Source organism: Acipenser ruthenus, chromosome 18, assembly GCF_902713425.1.
Source record: "Acipenser ruthenus chromosome 18, fAciRut3.2 maternal haplotype, whole genome shotgun sequence".
NCBI classification, from domain to species: Eukaryota; Metazoa; Chordata; class Actinopteri; order Acipenseriformes; family Acipenseridae; genus Acipenser; species Acipenser ruthenus.
Window position 1 is genome coordinate 29,357,713 of NC_081206.1, and position 25,449 is coordinate 29,383,161.

A 25,449-nucleotide genomic window follows, 5' to 3' on the forward strand; every position below is an offset into this window, starting at 1 on the left:
CCAAATCCAAAATAAAATGCAGTATTTTTTTCAAACTTTTGTGGTGGGTGTGTGCTGAGGTCCTCCCAACAGACTTAGACTGACACAAGATGTGACAAAGCTAATACAGATACCCAGTGAATCTTTCTGACATGACAGATGAAACAACAGGAATGTATGTGAACGATTTAATATACCACAGGTTACTAAGCAAGGAACTTCTGTGTTAGAACTGCTCTTATCTTTGATCCAATCTATTTAATTAGTGTATAACCTGCCAGGGCAATATTTGGTCTTATGTATATAGCAGTTGCCTATTGTATTATATTATACTGTAATCACATTGAAACCTTTTTTCCATGTTTTTCTGGCACACAGGAACGAAATAATAGTCTGACTGACTCCCGAGGTCTGAGTGCCAGCCATACTGACCTGGCGCAGTGAGGACCATGGACTCACGGAATCTGGAATCTGGATGGAATGGAGACTTTTCCCATGAAACTTCAGAAACAGCGGGAAGACATTGAATCCAGAGATCACCACCTGCAAGGGGACTGCAATTTTAAAGTCATTTAAAAAAAAAAAACACACCTAACAGTGACTTGTGGAATTAGATTATATATAAAAAGTAGTTGGCCGAGGTATACTGTAACTATGTCTTTCATTGCACTTTGACAACAATCGTTTTGCTGGTTACGGGCAGTGATTTTGTTCATATCCTAGCATTTCTAATGACAATATATTTTTTTTCTAAAGGAACCAAATTGAAAAGCAGCAAAAAATGCACTTACACCAGTCCAAATCTACAGTATATAGCTGCAATTTGAAACAGCATAAAAGACTCAGGAGTTGTATGGGTTAGAGCTGTGTAGGTTTGTAAGGCTGATGTTAGCAGTTGTTGTTTATCAAAGTGTGTGATCAGCGCTGGCTTTCTGCTTCTGATCCCTTGTTTTTTTTTTTTGTTCTAAACCTAAGCAATTGTTAAACAGTTCTGACATGCACTGAAATGATGAAAGAAGCTAATCAGTGGTTACCCCTGGTCATTTGGCTCAGTTAACTCTCAATGTCTTGCCTAGTTGATAATCCCCAGTTATTGAACTTGTATCCAGGTATATGTGTTCAAATGTATTGTTACAAAGCTATTTTTATTATACAAAGGAAACGTGTGTCGGCTATTATAACGTATGCTGCTGGTTTCACAGAACTCTGTTCTAACCTTCCTGAAGTTACCTTACGCAAGGTCCAAGACTAGCGCTAATCAGGGTCTGTGAAACTAGTCGATAAAGTGCAGCGGTGTAATTGTGTGCTCTTTTTAATATAAATCTGTGTGTGTTAGAAAACAAGTGCAGCTATCATGCTTAACAAAGCTGGGTGATTGCAAGCAAAACAAACTGCTAGCTATGTTTTAATAGAAGAAGCCATTCTTGTTTGTAACAATACAAATAGAGATGTTATATGCTGTTGGTAGGGGATTGCTCATTAACATACTGTATGACAAGGCACCTGTTTCTATATAGGATCCTGTTATTTTCTAATGTGTATCACTGTATAGAAAATTGTTTTATATTTGTATTCTTGTATTTGAGTGTCCCAGTCAGGGTTAGTTGCATGCATAGTTGTGACTGTGTACCATCATCACCAGTTTTTAATCCACAAGTAATGAAGAGTCTCATTGTAAGGAATAGTCCACAAGCCTGCATAACTCAGGCTGTGCACTGTTTACTTATGGTCATCCTGCAACCCCTGTTCCACTCTGCTTTACTCATTTGATCATTAAAATGATCAGCTTCTGTGGTTCTTTTTATTAATTTATTATTTTAAAAGTAGTATATACAAAACAAAAAAAAAGAAAATTGTACTTTTTTTTTTTTTACAGCATTGTTTTAAAACTATAACATGTTGCTACTAGATAACTAATTTGCATTTTAGCTTCTAGGCTGGTTTCACAGACCATGATCGGCACAAATCATGGATTTCCTTACCTTGTGCCGATACACAGTCCAAGATTAGTACTGATTGGGGTCTTTGAAATCAGCCTGTGTATTTTTTAGTGTTTAGTGTGATACTGTAATGATAAGTAACTAAAGTTAGGCTTCATTTCTGTGCCGTTTACTTTTTAGTTATAGTTTTGTACAGCTTTGAATAAGTGTCACTATTGCTTTAAGGATATCAGTCCGTACCCATGATTCTCTGGTTCTGTATCTAGAGGTAGTTCTTTAGCAATATATCCAACAATTACGATGCTGCTAATGGGTGTGGGTGCCTTTTTTATCGCAGGGAGTCTGGCAGTTACCTCATTTAAATAACCCTGCGATAATGTTATATTTCCATACTATTGATTGGTGGCTATTATCCTTCTGAATAGTTAGACCAGGAATAACTCTCCAGAAAGTGATGTTTAGCAGCCCTATAGGAAATGTAATGGCATTAAAAAGATTTGCATGCAGTTTCATTAATAGCTGTAAAATGCTATTTAGGAGTAACGGTTGAAAGAACCATCAGAGTGGTAATAAATATTTAGCAATAAAACCTTAATCCAATGTGGTTAGAAATGTAAGCCCTTCCTAGAGTTGGATTGTTACAGTAAAACCTTGTTATAATGCTGAGATATGAAAACCTTCTCAAATTCGCAGAAGTTAGTAAGATGAATATTATTACATAACTATATACTGTACAAATACACTATATCAAGCCTTACTGTTTATTTCACATCTTTAGCATCTTTTGTACTAGCTGTTACATAGTGATTTGGATTTGTTTTTAAATGATGTCTGTTCTGAAACTGACTTCATTTAATGAACTTGATCTTATTCTTTGGCTGTCTCAAATGTAAACAATCATGTTTTTTGCAGTGGGCTGAACTGCAAGGGAACAGTCTGTATTCTGATGCACTGAGTTCACACAGCAGAGGTGAACTTGATATTGTGGTGGCTGGGGTTCACCCTCATCATTAAGGCTGAATGCAGTTCCTGCCCTGAATTTCCAATGGCAAAACAAGCTTAAGGATATTTCAACTGATGTTTATTAGCATAAGAAATAACTGTTAGGTGTATCATAAGTGATACAGTGACACATCCAATACTTATTAGGTTTCATGAGTGTATTTATAATCCATTGCCCATAATCACTCCGTTTTTGTGGATTGCGCGAAGCTGAACTAAATACACTTCGGAGATGGGAAGCATGAACCGAGGGGTTGACAAGCTTTTCTAAACTGTACCAGGGAAGCACAGCACAGTACAGATAACAGGGAAACCTGGGCAAACAAAGCAAAAATCAAACCTAGAGGACAGGTTGGGGGAGCAGCCACACTAACAGCAATAGCATTCAGTGTCAATGGGGTATATTAGCTCATTGTAGAGATCTGCTTAGGTTTCTAGAACTCCAAAGAAAACTGAGAAGCCTGGGCTATGCTATTTTTAAAAAGGATTTAAAAACCTAGGGAGTCTGGACAGAATATACTGTAGCAAACCAGGGTGCTAATACACATCTGAGTGCAAAGCCCAGGCATTCATCACTATAAATTTACTAATTTGAATCATTGAAAAAAAAAAAAAGAAGACAGGAGACAATGAATGTTGACATTGGGGTGTGGAAGTAGGAATGAAATGCTGGGTAATGACGAACATCTCCTTCTGATGTTTACAATGGCTGTATGCTTCCTTACATTAGTGGTGTAAAGAACAGGAGGAATAAGTGCTGGGTATAAGCAGTCGTCTACAAACAGGCCTACTGCCACCTAAAGGTCAATGAATGTTACTACACAACACATACTGAGAGTCTGCAGTCATCTGTTGATGAAATGCTCAAAAGTATAAAATGATTTTAAAAATAAATAAATAAATAATTGTACATCAACTCCAAAAACGCATATATCAGGACATTGCACAGAAGGAAAATGGAACAGTAGTGTACGTGTCTGACTGAAGACAATGTGATCACGTTGAGGTTTTTGTCTATGTGTGTTGCTATGATGATCCTTAACCACTAACCACCAACTATCATTCTTTTTAACATGACATTTTTAATCATTGCAGTACTTGGTAATACTTTTAATGGATAACAGAATTACCAATTAAAATAATAATAATAAAAAAAAGTTTACATTAGCATTTTTTTTTTTTTTTTTACATTAGCATACGAAAAATGAATGCACTAAACATCTAAACATTTAGTTCGTCAGGTAAGTAGGTCAAGTTTGGTGAGATGCATGAAATAACTGTTTTTGAAAGCAAAAGGTTAAGAAACTGCTTGTTTTACAGTACTGTGTGGCTGATCCCTTTTAACATGAAGTGTTTGCTCTTTACGTGCACTTTAGTTCTTGCTGAACTGGCATTGCATGTGCTGTGCAATGCAGACAGCATGTGCAGGTCTGGAACACATATCTTCAAGCTTTCTGAAAACTCAAGTGTATACATTTAGAAAGGTGTTGTGGTGACATTGTTTGAACTGTGTTGAAGTATTTATGTTGCAAGTGTACAAAGGAAATATCAAAATAAATTTTTAAAAGACATTGAATGCTTACTGTAGTATTCTGTATCCCTGCTGTCCTTTTTTAACTGTATATTCTACATGTGCTACATCTTCTTTTGGGAAATAAAAGTTTTTTTTTAAATACAACTAAAGATATGTTATAGATCCCAAATACTTCCTGCTTAGTGGTACACAACCACGTGTGTGCTGTATGTCATATGGTTTGATTGAACTATTGCATTTATTTAAAAAACATTGTTCTTTATTTTGGAAAAATTATTTAAATACGATTGTGGTTATTAAAAACAAATTCAATAGTTAAAAAAAAAAAAAAAAAGAATTCAGTTTAAAATTACAATGCAAACAACATTAAATTTTTGCTTGATTTTGGAAATAATTCTAGAATAATTGTAGATTTCCTTCCATAGTTAAACATCACATTTTTGGGGATAAAGAATTAAAATGTATTCATCATCTTTGTAGAACACCCTAAGACACATACAGTACTGGAAGCGCTGCCGGACTGTCTGTGCAGCCTGATTTTGGCATAAAGCAGCGTCCACTGGCTTACCCTCTACATCTAAGACCTAGAACTCACAACAGTAAGATGCACAGTATTTTCACATTAATAAATTGTATCTTTGCATGCATGTTCCAGGTAGCATGTTCATGAAACAGAACTGAGATCCAAAAGAGAGCCTCCCTCTCTAACCCAAACTAGAATGCACGTCAATAAAAAGTGCGCATATGCATTCGGGCACCTAAGCCACGTCACTGGAAAAAAAGAACCATGGCGGCTTTTGACGGGAGCCACTACTGTCCCACAACAAGGTCATTTTAAGCCTGAGTAAAGCCCCGTCCAAAGGCTACGATGCAGGCTCTTCCTTTACGCCTCGGACTCCATCTGTGCTGACAGTGTAGTAGCAGAAGGACTGCGGGAGATGCGGGGCGAACACCACCTCCATAGTGCGGAGAACACTGCCCAGGTGCCAGGGCTGAGCCGCGAGGCCCGGCAACCGCTCCTGCAGCGAGAACCGAGTCCGGCTCACCATCAGTCTGATCAGCAGCTGGTTGGACCACGTGATCCCCAAAGTCGGCAACACCTTCTTGTCCAGTAACCTGGACAAGATAGAACTCAAACTATATAAATACAACTTACTACAAAGGGAGTCTAAATATTGAGCTGATCACACATCTATTTGGACTTTTAAGGGAAAGGAAAAATAATTGAGGTGGCCTCCTCCTTATAATGTCTTGGTGTAAGACACATGCATTAGCAATGACCTGGCCCAGTCTGCTCCCCTTAGTGAATTCTGACTGACAGTCAGCAAGCTAAAATGAAGTCTTCTGACAAAACTTTCAGAATCATCGCTTCAGGGGGTGCTTTGCTGTTAACCAGCAATGGTCAGTGGTTATTTCTAGGCAGTATCTTCCCTAGTCATTCAAAGGTTATGTGAAGGACAATCTTAAGGATTTATTTGCAAATCCTTTGTTCCTATCAGGGAATATGTGTGCTTTGCTCCACTGCACCAAGATAAAATAGTCTCATCTGCCACTCACAGTTGCATATAATTACCACCATCTCCTTCATCAGCATTATCAGGCGCTGGAAAGGAGACAGCTGGCACCAGCCCATTAAGATACTTGAATCTAAATTCTACTGAGGCCATTAGATGGATATAAAATGCGTTTGAACAATCCAATCATAACTGGGGTATTACAGCGCAATCAACAGGGATGGTTTGTGATTGCAATAGACATATATTAGGTTTGCTTTTTGACGTTGTTGTACAATATAATAGCTGTTTATCCAAGGCAGCAGTGCTATGTGCAACAATGCATTAAATTAAAAAAAAAAAAAACACTTTGAAAAAAGTTTAATGAACATTCCACGAGAAATCTCTGGACCCTGGAATCCAAACAGTAAAGCAATTCAAACAGATCACTGCTCTCAGGACTTGACAGCCCGGCTGATTCTGCTGCTGTAAGTACAAGCACAGTAGCCAGCTTAAAAAGAGAACGCACTTACCCAAAATTGCTCTGTGCCAAATCAGAGTCACCGACTGCATCTGCAACCTAAAAACAAACAAGTCAGCACAACAGGCAGAGCACCCTGCACTTCAGGTCAATGTAGAATGGTATTAAAAAAAAATGTAATAAATAAAACGATACAAATAAGAGTGTTGGCAGCGTTTTCTATGCAGGACACTACCTGATTAACACAGACAATGGGTGTCTTGAATCTGTGACTCAGGCTGTGAAGGGTGGCTCCAAATGCTAGCAGATGCTTGGCTCTCAGAAGCGCATCCTTGGCTTCAAATTCACAGCGGAACAGAGCTGCTATAGAATCAACCACGACCAGGCGCACCAGCCCTCTGGAGAGCAGGATCGGAACCCGCTTTGAAATACAGCTGTTCAGTGAGTCCTGCAACAATGAGGAGGTGGGAAAAAAAAAATCTCATAATGAGTCTGCACCTCAATGTAAATCTCATTCTCTCACAAATGGAGTACCTTTCTAAAACGTATACCTTTAAATCTTCCACTGTTTAGATAGTGGCTGTGCGTCCTGCAAGCCCCCCATGAACACCAAATCAATGACCTCTGTTCCTGTCATCAAGCCAATTGCCTCTTTTCAGCAGCATAACCTAAACAATGGATGTTACAAAGCTGAGACCCCCTTGAGTCTCTGTCTGGACTCATGACCAGTAGGAGGGCACTGGAGTGAGGTGAACTAACCCCAGACAGTGTTTCTCCCTAACCCATTGGAGATTAAAGACCAGTGCATCCCTTCACCACTCCTGATGATCTTCTACAGATTCTGAGTTAAATGCAGACACTGAGAGCCTTCCCCATGTCACGGTTTCCTCCCGTCTTGACTGGGATACCCCTGCAGATCTACAGCTAGTCAAACCTCATGCGCCTCTTCTAGTATTTTAACTGGCAATATGTATGCAGGGATGGAAATAAGACTCCCCTTGCATTGCAGTTTGATCCATTCCTGGTTTTACCATGAGTTTAATAAGACACAATGGATCTTGTTACCTATACACTGTGACTAATAAAGCTTGTAATAAAACCTGGAATGGGCGAAACTGCTATGCAATAGGAGTCTTATTTCCATGCCTGGGTACGCACCCCAGACAAGTAACTCTTACCTTTCCAGACAAGAGACCTACAAATAATTAAATGTTGATCTACTAGGGGGCGACAGTTTGTCTTTGTTGTACAGTCCTCCACCAAAAAACAAGATTACATTCTGAAATAGAAGATCATGTTACCAACCACGTCTCCTGCATGCTCAATATAGATGTTGTCGCAAAATGTTATGCTCTTAACAACATCAGCTGGGACCTCCGGCCTGAGTTTGTGCTGTAGGCTGCTCAGCTGCTGTAAACGCTTGGTTGGGAAAGTATCTTCTGTGCAGATGTAGACAGCGCCTGCAGACAGGAAACAGCTCTCAGCAGTCAGTCTGTTCTTGTTATTGCACTAGTACTGTAAATGTTTAATACAGTTTCACAGCAATGTTCTAACACACAGCATATTAGTAAAACTTTGGATTTCCAGTGTGATGCAACAACTAAGGGTGGAGATAAGACTCCCATTGTATAGCAGTTTGATCCATTCCTTGCTACCTATTAACTGTGGTTAACTGTTCATAGGAAAACCTGGAATGGTTGAAACCACTATGCAATACAAGTCTTATTTCCATCCCTGAACAAGTGATATCAGGGCTCCCAAATGGACAAATCAGAGCGCACAATACACACTTCAGATGTAGTGGCTGCATAGTTTTTCAGCATGGAGAAATTTAGGAGCAACAGAGTTTGAAGAAAAACATAAATATTTAAACAATAATAAATAAATAAAAAAAAAACACACATCTGCAGACTCTAGAATGGAAGTGTGAAATCATATTCAAATGTGAACACTATTTTAATGTGAACTGTAAGTTTTGAATGATGTGTTTGCGTTGAGCTTACCTGCTTCCAGGCCACCGTATTTCCGGGGGTACTGCACTGACAAGCAGAGCTGCATGCAGATCTGGGTCTTGCCGGCTGAGCTCTCCCCAGCTATCTCTAGGATACCCAGCAGGGGGATGCCCCCCCTCAGCAGAGAGTCCATGACAGGGCAGCCCAGACTCAGCTTCTGGTGCTGTTCCAGAAAGGGGCATTCTCCCCGATACAGCTGCAGCGCTGACAAAACAGAATGCAATTTTACCGCAGGAACAGAAGACTGTGGGTCATGCCAAGAAAAAGTAACGTTTGTTACATTATTATTATTATTATTATTTATTTCTTAGCAGGCGCCCTTATCCAGGGCGACTTACAAATATACATTTCAAGAATCACAGTGCAAGTAATAATACAATTAAGAGCAAGATAAATACAATGATGAATACGTCGTGCTGTGTAAGTCATCAATATCCGTGTATTTCAATCTCCATACAGATGAATTGTACCGCCAGTGTAACAAACTTACAATTGTCAAGAAATGGCTCCTGTTAACTTATTTTTATGTTTTATTTTTTAATTCTTGTTTCTGGAGGTGTGCTGTATATATATATTATAAATCACGTGTGGGAAATCAGCCAATCCAGTATTTTGTGGTCGGAGTGACTTTCTTTGCTCACGATACCTGTCACTGCTGGGTCTGTCTGTACAGCAGCAGCCACTGTTTTCTGCAAGTGATGCACATCCGCGTGAGACAGCTTGGTCAGTCTCTGCAAGTCGGGACCAGACAGACTCAAAACCTCCCGGAATGTTTTCACATTTGCTAGAAACACACATGGGAAAACGTTACGTGAAAGTGTGCTGAATTACTGTCAAACAAACACGTATTACATTATCAATTGATAAGCAAACCGTCTTTGTGAATTTCACGGTATAAGGCCACCGTGTAAATACAAGCGGGGGAAGCCGTAAACATTTATTACGTACCTCTCTTAACAGCGTGTACCACTTTAGGGTTCAGCTCTACCTGATCCCAGTCCATTCTTTGCACTACTGCAACTACACCCAGTTTTGTTTCTGTATTTCCATTTAGCAGAGAAAAGGAACCCAGTCTGCTTCTGCCAAACCTGTTTTCTACTTCCAAAACATCCCGCCTTTGTGGAGACTCTTCCACTCCGTACAGGTTAAAGGGGAGTTAAACAAATACTGCGTCATTAAAAACAAAAGAATGTCGTGTTACAAAACAAAGTGTAAATAAATGCAAAACATTCAAATCGATATTATTTGCTGAATTGATAATGGTCTTCCACGTTAAAATCAAATACAGCATATGTTCTTTGAAGAAGAATGTGACTTCCCCTCTTCAGAAAAAAACATGGTAAAGGCTGCCCGTGTCTCTTATATTTTAAGGCGGTGCATTATGACAAGCCACCAAGGACTGGGTCTAGAACTCCAAACAGAGATAGGAATTGGTTGTTGATCTGTCAATCAATAAAATGGTCACGTTTTTGGGGCGTGAGCCCTGTTTGTTTTTTCAATTGGCCCGAGACGCTGGCAGTCTGCGTTCGTTGTGAGGTGTGGGAGGTGGCGAGTGACTGTTGCTAAAAAAAAATGTCCTTCGTGCCTGATGGCAAAAAGCTGGTCCGCAGTCCGAGCGGACTTCGTATGATACCGGAGAACGGAGCCTTCAGCAGCCCCTTCTCGCTGGACGAGCCGCAGTGGGTGCCAGACAAAGAGGTGAGGCTTGCCCCGGAGAGAGGGTTGTGGAGTTGAGTGCATACGCCGACGCGCAGAATCAGGTGGCCACGTATTATGTCTGTGTTTTTGTAGCTGGTGGAGATGACCCGTCCCTTAAAAAACAAACCCCAGCAAACAAGATCAAATATGTGCTCGTTTGATGGTTTATATGCATTTTTCGTCATGATGAAGCGTATTTTATTTTACTGTTTGGTAAGGACCTGAACAGTGTAGTCGTATGCCTGACACACGCACAGGGTATTAATGATATGTTTTTTTTTATAATAAACGTAGTGTACATGAATGCTTTTACTGTGACTAAACATTAACAGTACGAAGCAAGTGGTTTATAAGATAAAAGCGCCCTTAAGTTCAGCAGTGCAAAAACGTTTGTTGTTCACAGAACGAAGGAACACAAAAGTCCCAGCTGCCACAGTGATAAGTTTTTAACATTGCAAGACATACATGCACGTTGCTGTGTTAATAGGGAAACAAGTCTGATTTTGTAAGTTATATGTTGGTTTGTAACTTCACCAAAGCAGACTTCGATACATTTAATTTACAAGCACAACTATTTAAGGGAATGGTGAGTGTCCTAAACCGTGCATGGGTGTGGCAGACTTTTAAGCAAATTTAGGACTTGTTGGCATGTCGTCACTCACTCAGAACATTGCGCAATAATTGAATCACCACGTATTATTTATTTGCTCTTTGTCGTAAATATTCCTTTATAATGAACCATGTGTTTTTTTTCGCCAGTAGTTCACACTTCAAAAATGTACTTTAGTGGGTTGCTAAACTGAACAATAGTCTTTCTCGCGTCCTTTTGTTTTAGTTCTAGTACGTATATGGAAACACATTTAAACAGTAAGTCAATGCAGAAAGTGACAATGTGAACAGTGTCTCTAAGCTGATTGGCTTAAAGGGTTTAGCGATGAAATGCTAGTGTAGCACATGTTGCACCCCTGCTGTGACTCGGACTTCAGTAACTGTCTGCTGCTACTGTGCAATATGATGGGTAATTCGTTTGTTTAGCTGTTTATTTTTTGATTGACACAGCTCTCCTTGATGCTATTTTAATTTTCAGTACCTGCAAGACAACCATTTTGTTGCTGTTGCTTTTATAGTTAAGATACAGTTCCTAAAGGCTGGTTGTAAATAATATTGTACAATACAGACTCAGTTCTAGACAGCTGGTTTGGGGATGTTTTAAAAATCTATAACGGTGTTCTTCAGCTGTCCAAGTATTGCCTCAAAATAACTTGCTGAAGAAAAGTTCTTCAGCGGTGTTAGGGACTCAGGAGTTTTTGGCATTAAAATAGGCAACAGACCTTGACATTTTCCCTGTGGGTGTGATGCAGTGAAAGTTATTGTTCAGAAAACATACAACAGGATATTGTTCTGAATACAGACAACAGGAATGTCAAGACTGTCTGTCCTGAAATCCAGCACAGGAAGATGAATACATTGTTTCCATTAAGCTTGTGTTCTGTGCTATTTCATTTCACACTTTGCATAGCTCCTCAAATTGCAAAACAAACACTGTTTGATCCTGACATTTCTCATTGTGTACCAGCGGGTGCATTACATAACAAGTACATGTTTGCGTTTTGCTAGGACAGTTTCATCTGTCAGATGGAGTCAGTCAGGCAATGGTTTTGTTTGACTGACAGTGTTGATCATGTCTGGGGTTGTTAGTGACAGTGACAAGTCCTGTATGTGCATTTGAAAGGCAGGTTATCACGACTGTTGTCAAAACAAAGCTTTATACAGGATCTGCTCTTGGTTGTAATAAAGGAAAACCAGGACCTGTTGCGTGACCTTTCCACTGTAATGTGGCAGTGAAATGGTAAACACCCTTGTTTTTCTCCTAAAATGTGCTGTAATGCTGCCATGTGATAGGAAGCTAGTATCTGCTGCCAGATGTCCACAGCTTCAGAGCACTGCAGTCCAGTCATGTGGGGAGGGGGATCCACATGGCCCTATGGGTGTTGAGCCTGTTTATTGAAATGAGGCTGCTTAATAAAAAATAAAAAAAAATGTTTTCAAAGCTGCGACTTTTTTTGATGGAAATGTTTATTGTAAGATTTTTTTTTTTGACAATTGAAATTTAAAAACGTTTGTATATCTTTGACTTTGTCTAGTGCCCAAGATGTATGCAGTGCGACACAAAGTTTGACTTTCTCACAAGGAAGGTAAGATAATGTCAGCCACTGCCATGTATTAAAAAAAATCAACCTGTATTTCTGTACATATTCATCCATACAGATTTTTTTTTGGTTTCTATGCATTTAAATAAATCCAAATCTTAAACGAATGCTATGAAGCGATTTGTCAGCACTGTGTTTGACATGCTGTATGTTAATGCAACACATTTTAAAAAGATGTACGAGAGTGCTTATGGAGTGACCTCTTATGGTGTGACTCATCAATCCAGACCAGTAGGGAAGTTCACTTTGCATTTGTGTGTCTGCAGTGTCTAACACATTGACTAACATGCTGAAGACCTGCCTTGATTTCATTACTTTTGTTTAATTTTTCAATCCTACTTTTTGAGCTTTGTATGTTTGCCCCTTATTGCCCCAAATTTATGCCTAGATACAAAAGTCTCGAAGGTTCTCTGCTAAACTATATGTACATTTAATAAATGCATCATATAGAATGTTGTTGTAGCTGTAATATAGGTGCCTGATATCTGTGGATTCTACTGTTGTGTGTTTTTTTTTGTATGTAATTTTTTAAATAAAATACATTCTACTGACTTGATTATAATCGCATTTATTTTCTTCGGCAGCATCACTGTAGGCGCTGTGGGAAGTGTTTCTGTGACAAGTGCTGCAGTAAGAAAGTGCTTCTCCCTCGGATGTGCTTTGTGGACCCGGTCCGACAGTGTGCAGAATGCAGCCTCGTCTCACAGAAGGAGATGGAGTTCTACGACAAGCAGATCAAAGTGCTCACGAACGGTAAGAATGGCTGAACGCAGGCTGGATGCAGACCCGGGCTCCTACAGGTGTTAGTATTATGAATTTGTATTTCTCTCCTGCTGCAGTGACATGAAGATGATCTTGTGTAAAGCGGCCAGGTTTCTCTCAAAGTGTATGCTGACTGTAATGATTGTGTGCCTCTTAGGAGGGTGCCTGTTAAGCTGTTGCTGTACTGAACATCTCGTGGGGAGAAACTGATCCCCCACATATTATTTCATCCGTACTCTGTTCTTTTTCTCTGATTCAGAGACAAAAAAACTCCAGTACATTTCCAGTTGACATTAACCAATTCCCTCTTTTTCATCTGTTTTTCATTTTAAATGTTTTTATTTTTAAATGAACACTGACTTGCGTTTTTTCCGGACTTCTACCATGACTAGGTATTGCTGCACATAGGGTTGGCATTACGTTTCTTTACTCTCTTTACTACCCCGAGTATTAAGACATTGAGAGAATTTTATAGTTGAAACATTTGTCATTGAACTTAGCAAGTTTGGCACTATTTAGTTATGGATGATACACATAAATGAACACTGAGTTTGTGCAAAGTAAATAAATGAAACTGGGCTGGGATCCTGGCAGTGCAGCATGGCACAATGTACTGCAATCATAAACTTTGTCCTGATTTTATACTTTTAGTTGTTGTATTGATGCAATTATTAAATACTTTGTAATCCAATGTTTCTGGAAACTAAAGTTTCTTAATGTCGCTAGCAAATGCTTTCTACGTAAAGCCAGATTCTGCCACCAATCAAAGCTGGTACAAAAGCAATCTACAGCGTAAAAAACGTATTACATTTCTATTTGATCCCTAAGGAACACAGCACATGAAGATAAGCTGATTTTTGGAGCCAATTTATTTTGTTTTTTGCCAACTAAACAAAGGTTTATTTTTTGTTATGAATGACGCTTAATGGAAAGTACACATGCCTGTAGGTTTTCCAGCCATCAGAACTGTCATCAATTTACTGGCTCCGTGGAGGGGTGAACTTTAGAGGCTGAGTGCTCTGATAAGACCTTTTAAAATGACAAGCCTTCTGGCTACAGTTTCAAAGTGCATATTTGTTGGACAGAAATACTGTTTTCCAAAGGCTTTTCTGACCTGCTTGGAATCCGGTAGAATCAGGGTTTGGCCTAGTGGTTCCCGTTAACCATGCTGAGACCCTCAGTTACTATACATGCTTACTGCATTACCTTAGCCAAGAGGCTTCTGGGTCCTCATGCTTAATTACGGTACTGTAAGTGGTAATGCCAGCTGGGGTTTGTGGACCACCTGTTCAATAAAGAAGTCCTTATATTTTGGAGGTTCAGTTGTATCTTCTCTGGTTGTCCTGTTACTGTCTTGTTTTCCCGTTTCAAAGGTGCCACTTTTACTGTGACTTTGGGCACCTCGGAGAAATCGGAATCCATGGTCTGTCGGCTGTCTAACAACCACAGGTAAAATACATTTGAAAAATGTAATTTAGTTTTTCACTGCGGAGGGTAATGGGGTTCATATTATGAAAACATTGGGAAATATCACAGTCCATAAGCGCATCTTGAATATGTTTGGCTATAGCGTTAGAACAAGGATTTTAAGCAGACTTGCTGTAAGTGGGCCGGCAGCTATGCCTGTTTTTTTTTTAATAAATAAATGATGCAATGCAAAACATTGACACGTTACGTTGCAGAGGTGAAGCAATACTTAACCTGATTTCCTTTTTTTTGTGGTGAGTTGCAATGTTTTTTTTGTATAAACCTGTTGATCTCAAACTCTAAACCTTAACTAATTAAAGAAAACAGGTAATTTGTTCATTTGGGGGGTGAGTAGCTAATACAATGTTGTGCTTTCCACGTGTGTAATATATGTTCTTTGCACTAACAAAACAAAAGGTATTGTTGGCAGCTGATGCAAACTTTGTTTTCCCTCCCAAGTTATTTGTACTGTAACACTATAAAGGTACTGTGTTGTTGTGGTTCCCTCAGGTGGATACATCCTGTATTGCAGCCAGGAAAGCACATTACAATGCCTTTTAATTTGAAAGAAATGGAAAATCTGCTAGAATTATACCTAAACAGATTTGAAAGAAAAACCTTGATCTAACTGTTTAAATTCAGTATATTCATTAAATTGACCTGCAAGAATTACTGTGCCGGGACACATTTTTGATCGGCTTTTCTTTTTTTTTGTGCAGTTTGGGTGAGAAAACAGATGTGATGTGTAATTGTTTTTTATTTGCTAAATGAATGAACTTGTCTGAAATAATGCAATACATATCCAGGATGGAAATAAGACTTTTCTCGCATAGCTGATTCATTCATCTCAGATCCCTGAGATGAAAACATTACATTACGTGACTGAATCTGCTATGCAGTAGTCTTATTTCCATCCCTGAATCCTCATTTGCGTTTAATACAGATCGTACCATTTTGTACTCGTTCTTCATCAGGTATCTCTTTCTCGATGGGGACAGCCACTTCGAAGTTGAGCTCTCCCGTGTCTCGAGTTTTCAGATCCTAACAGAGGGGTTCACCCCAGGAGGTAAAGAATGGTACACACTGTTAATAAAACTCTCTTTATTGTATGAAGGGTGGATAGCTGCTACCTTTTCAGACAGATTGTTTTCATAATTCATTGAAAGAACCTTTTCTTCTGACTTTTTTATTTTTTTATTTCTGTTTTAAGTTACATTTTCTGGTTTACTGAATCCATAATTACTACTTTCATATAAATCATTTTATTTTTATTTTGTTTTTTAATGTATTTTTCAAAAGGATTTCATTTTTAATTTCTATTGTATTGGTCTTGAATGTAATTCTAAGCAGTTTTCAGAGTGATTTCACTTTAGTTGTGGGTTTCCCAGTAATAAGCACAGTACATTTTATTTAAGCTAAAAATTGATGATATAATCGCTTGCAAATTGAATTGGGGTCTACATGAAAACATATACAAGGCTACAAAATATGACAATTCTGCTGTCGGATACAAACAGTGCATTCTGTAATTTCCTGATTTGACTACCCTTGGACTAATCCTTCTTTCTCACTGTCTTGGGCCTGCCTGTCTTCTCTGCAGAAAAAGATATTCACACTTACACCAGCCTGCTGGAGAGTCAATATATTACTGAAGGTCAGCCGTGCCATTGTGAGCTGTAACCCCTCGCCATGCTGCCTCCTAGTCCTTCCATCTCCTTGCTTTAACGAGATTGCCTGGCTTTTACAGTGCGCTGGTTGTGTAAATCGAGAGGGAATGAAAGCAAGCATATTGAGCTCCACTCTTGATCTGTCATTCCCGTGCCGCTTGGGGTCTCCGCTACGTGACCCAGGAGCTCCAAATTATTAATTACCCGTTTAATTAGTAAGGAATCATTCCTGCAACATTTAAAATAGCGTGTCTTGGTCCTTGGGAGCACATAGCAATAGTTTGTTTTAAAGGTCTGTGTTGTGTTGCGTATTTTGATTGGATTAATGCAGTTGATCCTCAGATAAGAATCCCATGTGGTTAACATCCACACTGTTCAGTTCCAGTTGTTTGCTTTTTTACTTGGTTACTTTCATCATAAAAACAGAATGGTGAGCAATTTGTAAAGGCAACTCTCAAATAGATTCAGAGACTGGTAGAAAGTAAATCGATTTCAATAAACTATTTCTTAGTAATTCCTGTGATAAAAAAAAACTTTTTTCTAACCTCCTTGCCAGAACAGCTTCAGTAGGCTATTTAAATTCATAGTTTTTTCCAATAAATATGAAGTTAATGAAAAAACTGCAAGGTGATTTAAATATAAATAATGGATGGTCCTGTGCTAATTTGTAAATTTCCTATTTTTTAAACTTCTGATCACTACTACAGTGTCCTGTTCAATATACTGAAGCTTTATTATTCTTATTATAATATATTTGATTTATAAATAACTCTTCAGCTACTTTGGGCAATCTCATTAAAACTAACCAATGCATGTTGTGTTTTTATCCCTGTGATGTGTTGCTTTTACACACTTTAGAACTCAGCAGATGTGTGTTGTTTTTTTTTTGTGTCATTTATATTAAAAACGTATGAATTTAGATATTTATTTACATGTTATGGTTCTGAACAAAAAAACAAAAACAAAAACAAAAAATCGACAAATACAAAGAGTGTTAAGTAAGAAGTTTTAAATATAAAAAGACACAATCCTGTTGCTACTTATCATTTTCGTTTATAGTTACTTAATCTCCATGCATACCCTTTAAGTGAATTTGTTACCTTCTGTACAGTAAGTATTCAACTCCTCAGACTTCTTTTTTATTTATTTATTTTTTTCACCTTTTGTAGACACAGCTACAGACCTGACTTCTGTTTGGTATCCCATTCCTTTTAGTTGAATTATGCATGCTTTGATTATTTCATAAAATGTCTTGATAACGTGAGCTGGTCATTTGTGTGTTAAACCTAATTTTACAGGCCTGGCTTCAGTTTTGTAGAACTTGAACTACAAAACTGTGAATACTTCTTGTGTTAAAAGATGTAAAGAAATCAGTTTGTTAGAATGTTTCTGTTCACTTTTAATCCTGTATTTTGTACTGGTTTCTGAATCCTGTGTAGGGGGTAACACTCGTGCCAGTGGCATGCTGCTTCAGTATAAAGCAGTAGGATCCCAGGATCTGCAGCAACTCAAGCTGAATGCCAGAGAAGATAACAAGACTGCCTCAGCCTGGCTAGTAGCAATGCATAAGGTATGTTTTTTTTATTTTGATTTTATTGAATCACTGAACTGAGTGATCACAATCTTCTGTTTTAATACAGTAAGTCTGTGGCAGAGCTGGTATTTAAAACCAGGATCGTATTCATTTGTTCTAACCACTGGAACCAGTCCACCTCAGCAGAACTATTGAAAAATACTTGCCTCAAAACAAAAACCCACTTTCATTTTTTTTTTTTTTAAATTGTGATGTTCTGAAGAGGCAACACTAAGTAAATGTCAAATGTTTATTTTTGCTGCGTTTAATAATTTTGTCTTCCTGTAGGCTGCAAAACTTCTGTATGAATCACGGGACCAGTGACAGCTGAGATGCGGATATATTGACATGAAGACAAAGGCTGCTCAAGTATTACATTGTTTCTAGTCTGACACAAATTTTGAAAATGCCTCTATTTGCTTTTTTCCCCTTTCGTTTATTTACATAATTGATTACTATTTTGAGTATTCTGGGGATCTAGTGCAATATATACAGTTTATTACTGCTTTAAATGTAGTCTCACGTTTTCAATTTTGTAAAAATATTTGGTTAAATATTACTATTTTAACACTCGTAACGACAGGATACATACCTTTTTTATGCCCCTGCGTTTTTTGTAGCACTTATGTAAACTTCTTTTCCTACATGATAAAGTACACATTTTTGTTAATTGATTAAAGTATTGTAACTCAAAGAAAATATTGCACTGCTAATAACTTTATACAGATTAATTAGATTAGAATACACAGTTTTATTTCCCTGAAAGGGTAGGGAAAGAGAACATAATGCAATGCATTAAAATCAATTATTTGTATACATCCTATGAATATGTAAGGTTCAGTTGTGTACCAATGAGAAAGGTTAAACATTGGGACTAAAGCGCTTGCTGGAAATTCATTCAAATGAGTATGGCCTTTTTGCCTGCATTGTTTGTGATCGTTGAAATCTCTTATGTGTCTTCCTAGTTTCCCCAACTGCAGTCTCCAGAGTGTTTTTTACCAAGTTTTGAGTTCTAAAATATTTTGACAAGGGCATGGTTAAGAGGTTTGCCAGTTATGGGTTTGTGGCTTGAGTGAATTGTGTTGCATTGTTTAATGGTTCCTAATCGTGGTCATTAGAGACTGTAAATAGATCTGCTTCACCTGTACAAATGGAGAGCTGTTTTTATTGTGTGTACATCTTTTAATAAAAAAAAAAAGGCATTTTAAGTGCCTGCATTTGAGTCTTGTGTTGAGGGCACATTTTTAGTTCTCTTGTTTTAATTGTGCTCTAGGAAACATGAATAAGTTAAATTGCTTTTAGGTTATTCATCTCTAAATTCTGACTACTGTTCTATTTAAATGTTAACCAATGCGTGGGTGTTTACCTTGTCCTGGTAGATTTTAAAATACAAACAGTGCGATACCAACATTCATGCCACGGCATTGCTTTATTGTGCACGTTTACATTGCATGTTACTTAAGTAGTGTATCTGTATGCTATACAGAAACTGCAGTTCAGTTACATATTCATACAGCAGATCCATTGTCAAACACCTCTTCACTTCTGATACTTATCACAATATTTACATTGATACTCTACAGTGGTTAAGCTGTTTACAGCACTGCTTTGGATGGGTAGAAATTACACAAGACTTTAAAAGATGAAAAAGCAAGTCAGAGGCTGTTCCAGAACAGACATTTGAAAAATGCAATTGTATAGCTCATATGGAAAATATCCATGAAACAGTCTTTTATATAAAAGCATGAACTATTTGCTGTATTTAGAAGTGCTCTGTTCTCTTGCACAAAAGTGTTAAATAGTTATTGCATCAATCCCCTAACATTGATATTACTAGGAACACAGGGACTGACCTCTGTAGAAACTACTCTACATTCCCATTCTTTTGATTTTACCTCTGACACCCACTTCTCTTCAGAGGACCCAGTCCTCCCAATAAATAAACAGCACCCAAACTTACTATCTGGCAAAAAAAAATCTATTCCTCTTCATATTCTTTTTAAACATTTTTTTTTAAAATCCAGCTTTAATACATACTGCAATCACTCACCAATTGTCTACCTTCCTCAAGGTCACCCAATCAAACATGCATCAATTCATTCTTTCCTGCCTTTGCTATAGCTTACCCGGATATCAAAAAAAGACTCCATGTCTTGCATTAGCAAGTCGATCCTCCAACGTACTTAGCTTCAGAACATTACATTTTGAAAATAATGAGCCATGTTTAACATGCTTACTTGGCTTTACACTGAAACCATTAAATAGCAATACTGTGTTAAGACTACCTTACCCCTCTTTTCTAAGTCACAAAAGCCCTAAACCTCACCTGCACAGTCCTGTTTCTTTTACCCCAATCAGGGCAGTCTCTGTGTTCCTTTGAGAGAATCTGGGCAGTATTTAAAAGCAAAATTCTTTCATTTTGGGGTTTCAGTAAAACAGCACTGAAACCAGACAGACACCTAATGCAGCAGAACAAACACAACTCTTCAAAGTCTGGTCTGCCTAATGCTGAAGCACTGCTTCAACTGAACGGATTCTGTATATGTTTAAAAAAAAAAACAACAACAAAAAAAAAAAAAACACCTACATACGCTTGCCAGAAACTTTAGTGTTCAAAACAAAACCTGCAATGAGAAGTTCTCTGTGAATTATAAAGTGATTTGTTTTAAAACACTGCCCATGGTCAGGAGAACAGCACCACTTTGTTGAAAATGACAGCAGCTATTTTGTTTCCTGGCGAGATGTTTCTTGAAGAGAATGTCTCCAGTGTGTACTCTTTACAATTCCAGTTATTTCAATGACAATTGCAGTCGTTTCTGACGCTACTTGGATTTTATGCCAGGGAACGTTGTCTCTGCTTTATTCTTGGGTACAGCTGCAAAAAAACCAAAACAAAAAAACATTTGATGAATGGGTAAAGCCATGCTGTCTAAAAAGTCAACTCTTAAGCGTTGCAGCTTTGAGTTAAGAAACAAAAACAAATGTGGCTTTCAGTTACCGTTCATTGCATCCTTTAAGATAGTGTAAAAAAAAAAAAACCCAAAACAAACCTGTGATGCCTGGCATCAATTAAATAAGCTTAATGACTTGACTCAAAATTAACCTTCAAAAGAACACCTCATCCACAAGCTTTAATCTTCAACAGAACACACCAAAATAGGATCAGAAATGGTCAGGCAGCCACAGAAATATAACTGCTCCATGTGTGGATTCTGAATTGTAATGTGTGTATAATTATAATTATATATATATATATATATATATATATATATATATATATATATATATATATATAGAGAGAGAGAGAGAGAGAGAGAGAGAGAGAGAGAGAGAGAGAGAGAGAGAGAGAGAGAGAGAGAGAGAGAGAGAGAGAGAGAGAGAGAGAGAGAGAGAGAGAGAGAGAGAGAGAGAGAGAGAGAGAGAGACACACACACAATGCTATTGAAATATTTGGGTAAGAATAGCGCATACAGTATATGATGTTGAGATGCTAGTTTCATAAGGTATTTAAAAAAAAAACACACACATCAGTTCAGACAACAAAAACATCAATATCATGGCAAACGCTAACTACGTAGGGCAGTATTGGACAGCAACTGTACCCACTTTACCTCAGTAGAGGCTAAACAAATATAATACACAGCACTCACCCCTAACAGATTGCGAGGGACATAGCCTTCCTTGTCATTGAGGCGCCCCCACCACCACTCGGTCTCACTGTCATCTTTGCGTCTCAGAATGGTGATGGCATCTCCTTCCCGGAAAGAGAGCTCGTCATTGTTCTGGGCTTCGTATTGCCACAGCGCGTACACTGTGCCTTTGTTCATCACTCCCAGCTTTTCCTGTACTCCTGAGAGGAGCAGAGCAACATCAAAACAACGCTTTAAAAGAGACTGTGCTTGCAAATCATGCACGACGGATATATGAAAATGATTATTGCACAATTAAATAATCTCGGGTTTAGCTGTAGGAAGGGTGATTTTTAAGTTATGACTTGATTTGAAGGGTTATCAGAGATTTTAAAAAACTACTTTTTGCATGAAATCATATACATTACCTCAGGGGCTATTGCTAATGTTACTGGCAGTAGAAAGTGCTCCCTGAGGCTGTAACATCAGTCTGAAATGCACTAATAAAAGGCCTCTGGTGTCCACTTTCCTACCAGAACTAAAAAGGGACTTCAGTTCAAATTTCTTGACAGTTGCGTTAAGCCTACCATAGAGGAACTGGGAGCACTGGATGTAGCCCTCCTCCATCTCCTCACACTTGTCTGCAGCCGTTTCCACGTCACTAATAGTCGAAGCAAAAATCGCTGCTCCAGATTCAACCAGCAGCTTGCAGAGGTGAACACTGTTACAAGAAGCAGCGCAGTGCAATGGTGTCCTGGAAGAAAATCAAGCAATTCAAACTAAACCTCTGTCCTACCTAGTACCTGGTACTCAGACAAAAGCCATCAAACCCCTGTATTTAGCTTTTTACAAAAAAAATAATGTTTTTAGTTGCATGCCCACTGTAACTATTTATGTATTCATATGTTGTATCTAATCTTCAAACTCCTCCAGTTTACAAATGTGTCAAAAAAAAAAAAAAACCCATTGCATTCATCATAAAACACACACAAAAAGAATAAGTCAGTTGTAGAGTTTTCCCAACGCTAACTGGAAACCAACTGTTAGTGGGCATAATTCTTCTCATTGTGCACTAAATGCATGGTTTAGTCAAATGAATGGTCTTTTCTTAACCAAAACATATATTAAGTTATATCAAGTGAACTGAAATGAATACCTGTCTACCTGTCATATTTTTCCCCATACAGTCTGTCTGGTGTACATACACAGTATGTGTATTATTTGATGCACAGGCTTTCTGTATTGAGACAAAAACTCACCATCCATCACTGTCAGCAGCATTGACATTTACTCCAAAATCCAGCAGGAATTTCACAATGTGATGATGACCCGCACACACTGCATTGTGTAGTGGAGTTATACCTTCATCATTAGGGGTGCTGGGGTTTTCAACCTGGGAAGAGCACAGCAACTACGAGTTAAAAGAAGAAGTGTTCAGAGAAGACCAAGCCTACTGGATAAATGCACACAATCAGGGCCTGTCCCCAGTGTTAACACTGAACACTGCAAACCTGTGAAGAGATCCAGGAGAAATATCTCCACTCAATACAGCCGACCAGCTAGCCCACCGGTCCTGTATCATTTGTGTGACTCATCTCCATATAACACACTGAAAATATTGTAATTAGTTACAGTAATGTTGACTTTTTGCAATTAAACTTTGTGCCAAAAGAGTTAAATCAGCAATAGCAAGTAATTGTATATTGCTCAATTTTTTTTTTGAATAGTTTCAATTGTGATTGCAGGACTTTACCTCATAGATAATTCTTTGCACCAAGTCGAATTCCCCTTCCAAGGAAGCATCAAGGAGAAGAGCCAGGGGATTGAATTTCACCCTCAGTCCGTGGCCAGTGCGCTCAGAATTGGGCTTCTTTAAATTGGTACGCTTTACCTGCAGTTCCAATTAGGGGGTAGAGTTTAAAAGCAGTTTCATAGAAAGCAAAACAAACTTACACCAGAAGGCTGTTTCAAGCTCTATAACACTAATCTGTTTTACGGGCACTGAAGTTAATAAGTAAGATGGGGGGGGGGGATGGTGCTCACTATAAACCTCTATATTACTTTTCTAGGGGTTGACCAGGCAGTGTCAATGCGTTGTTAAATTTCTAGGGGTTGACCAGGTAGTGTCAATGCGTTGTTCACTCACAGGGGGCTGTGGCGGGAGTCCCGGGGGCGGGGGAAGGTCATCAGCCTCCTCTGGAGAGCTGACCTCGGGGATGGGGCTGGGCAGCTGCTCGGGGACTGTGGCGGGGTTGTTGTTACTGTCTTCGGTGGTGCCGGCAGGCTGGTTGGCATCGTCGGTGGTCAGCTCCTCCGTGGGAGGTGAAAGCAGATCGTTGTCGTTGGCGTCCGAGGAGGGGAGCTGTGACTCCGGGGAGGGGGAGGGGGAGGGGAGCTGGCTGGCAGGCGGCAGGATGACTGCGGTCGGCTCCGGCATGTTCCCGTTGTCCACGTCAGCCAGCACCCCTCCCATGTAGTCGGGCGTTGTGGTGGGCTGGTAGAAGGGGGTGCCGGTGCTCTCCATGCCCCCTGCCAGCGTGTTGAAGCGCTGGTAGAGCAGCTTCTGGATGTTGGGCCCGCTGGGTCCCTCAGGCTCCGTGATGGAGCTGCGCTTCTTCAGCGGCCGTGGGGCGTTGGCCAGCTTCTTCCGCAGAAACTCCAGGTCGGCATCGCTCTGGTAGCGCATGGGGGAGTGCACGATGGGGGTGAGCTTGGTGGGGCTGAGCGGCCGGTGGATGTTGTCCACGCTGTGGTTCCCCTCTCCGGGGGGAGGAGGGAGCGGGTTCTCCAGTTCAATCTCCTGGTCTGCACCGTCCTCCTGAGACGGAGGCTGAGGTGAGGGGTAGGGCGGCCCTTGAAGGAAAGGCAGTGGCGACGGGGGGGCCGAACTGGGTGCCAACACTGGTTTTCCATAAACTGCAGAAGAATGAACAAGATGGACAAAGTGAGCAAGAGACATGACCATGGTTTGTTCAGCAAAAAAATTAATTAAAAACATTTATTCTGAATAATACAAAAGATTGACTGTTTAATAAAATGAAGCACATGCTTCCATCCTGTGCTACCTTACCTTGCCAGCTCTATACAACTTGATTGCATTGGCAAAGTGCTTTGATGGATTCCTTACAAGTCGCAAAATGCTGCGATGAATACGCTAAGATTCTTATTATTAGTACAATTGACACAGTTTCTACAATCCCAGCTGTGGCATGGATACAAATGGATCTAGGTTATTCCCTTTGAGCTGTTCCAGATAAAAGCAATATATCAAAACCAAACATACATTTATCTCCATACCTGCTTTGACTGCTGGTACTTTGCTTAAGGTGCTGTAGATGTTCTGCTGATGGCTCTTTGGTGGCGTAGATTGCTGAAGGTACATGGAGTATATAGAGCTGGAATTGACTGTCTGGGGACCTTTCCTTGGAGACTGAGGCCGGGAGCCCTTGTCTGTAAGGAAAGGTCTGACCGCCACAGCTAGCGGAGGATCAGGTCTGTTGTCCCCGGGTGGGAACACGGGCGAGCTGCCTGGCTGGTAGGAGGGGCTCGGCGGCACCGAGATTCTGTGCTGAATTTGCTGAGAAGACCCAGGCAAAGACCCGGACCCGGGCTGGTAGACGGTCGCAGATGGTCCCGGAGGGCCGGGTCTCTGCCAGTTGGGCGGGTTCGAGCCGGGTCTCGGCAGACTGGCGTCCTTTCTTCTTTCCAGAGAGCTTGTAGAACCGGCCCCCATTAGGACAGGACTGGGGTAGGTCCCGTAATTCTGTTGCAGCTGTTTAGGTACGTTAGGCACATATGGTGGTACCTTTCCAGGATCTATACCCTACAGATGAATGACAACCACAACTGGCATGAATATATAAATATATACAAACAAATATATTTATATTTAATATTTGTATTTATTATTATAAATTATGATGTGGGTACATCTTGAAAATAATGCAGATTCACATTGTATTCTGGAGTGGTAACACTTTCCAATACAGTACATATCATTTA

At 39.4% G+C, this 25,449-nt stretch overlaps 4 protein-coding genes across 21 annotated transcripts in view; 2 read left to right on the forward strand and 2 right to left on the reverse strand.

The window, feature by feature from the left end:
- The window catches only part of LOC117417066 (kinesin light chain 1), a 36,307-nt gene extending 31,815 nt beyond the window's left edge, over positions 1 to 4,492 (forward strand). For all 5 annotated transcript variants that reach the window (XM_058991920.1, XM_034028771.3, XM_034028781.3 and 2 more), the window contains one exon: positions 358 to 4,492. In XM_058991920.1, the coding sequence (XP_058847903.1) occupies positions 358 to 423 (66 nt within the window). In that variant the 3' untranslated portion in view covers positions 424 to 4,492. The remainder of the gene's footprint in view (positions 1 to 357) is intronic.
- xrcc3 (X-ray repair complementing defective repair in Chinese hamster cells 3) lies at positions 4,380 to 9,785 on the reverse strand. Of its 2 annotated transcripts, none has more exons than XM_058991923.1 (7): positions 9,390 to 9,785; positions 9,088 to 9,225; positions 8,433 to 8,645; positions 7,735 to 7,889; positions 6,665 to 6,877; positions 6,482 to 6,528; positions 4,380 to 5,474 (listed from the first exon to the last, which is right to left on the reverse strand). In XM_058991923.1, exons 1-7 carry the CDS (start codon positions 9,442 to 9,444, stop codon positions 5,339 to 5,341), a joined length of 957 nt encoding a protein of 318 aa, XP_058847906.1. In that variant the 5' UTR covers positions 9,445 to 9,785; the 3' UTR covers positions 4,380 to 5,338. The 2 variants fall into 2 exon arrangements, with proteins under 2 accessions (XP_058847906.1, XP_058847905.1); XM_058991922.1 differs by having other exon boundaries at positions 4,380 to 5,571.
- A 61-nt stretch (positions 9,786 to 9,846) lies between these two features.
- Positions 9,847 to 19,040, forward strand: LOC131698686 (zinc finger FYVE domain-containing protein 21-like). Of its 2 annotated transcripts, XM_058991924.1 has the most exons (8): positions 9,847 to 10,139; positions 12,284 to 12,334; positions 12,934 to 13,102; positions 14,485 to 14,560; positions 15,553 to 15,644; positions 16,179 to 16,232; positions 17,685 to 17,815; positions 18,107 to 19,040. In XM_058991924.1, exons 1-8 carry the CDS (start codon positions 10,014 to 10,016, stop codon positions 18,140 to 18,142), a joined length of 735 nt encoding a protein of 244 aa, XP_058847907.1. In that variant the 5' UTR covers positions 9,847 to 10,013; the 3' UTR covers positions 18,143 to 19,040. The 2 variants fall into 2 exon arrangements, with proteins under 2 accessions (XP_058847907.1, XP_058847908.1); XM_058991925.1 differs by lacking the exon at positions 16,179 to 16,232 and having other exon boundaries at positions 9,850 to 10,139.
- A 188-nt stretch (positions 19,041 to 19,228) lies between these two features.
- The window catches only part of LOC117973897 (apoptosis-stimulating of p53 protein 1-like), a 43,130-nt gene continuing 36,909 nt past the window's right edge, over positions 19,229 to 25,449 (reverse strand). For 8 of the 12 annotated variants that reach the window (XM_058991912.1, XM_058991909.1, XM_058991911.1 and 5 more), the window contains 7 exons: positions 24,745 to 25,270; positions 23,594 to 24,363; positions 23,201 to 23,338; positions 22,707 to 22,858; positions 22,035 to 22,201; positions 21,469 to 21,668; positions 19,229 to 20,693 (listed from right to left, as the gene is read on the reverse strand). In XM_058991912.1, the coding sequence (XP_058847895.1) occupies positions 20,652 to 20,693; positions 21,469 to 21,668; positions 22,035 to 22,201; positions 22,707 to 22,858; positions 23,201 to 23,338; positions 23,594 to 24,363; positions 24,745 to 25,270 (1,995 nt within the window). In that variant the 3' untranslated portion in view covers positions 19,229 to 20,651. The remainder of the gene's footprint in view (positions 20,694 to 21,468; positions 21,669 to 22,034; positions 22,202 to 22,706; positions 22,859 to 23,200; positions 23,339 to 23,593; positions 24,364 to 24,744; positions 25,271 to 25,449) is intronic. The other 4 variants (XM_058991916.1, XM_058991919.1, XM_058991915.1 and 1 more) reach the window with 1 other exon arrangement.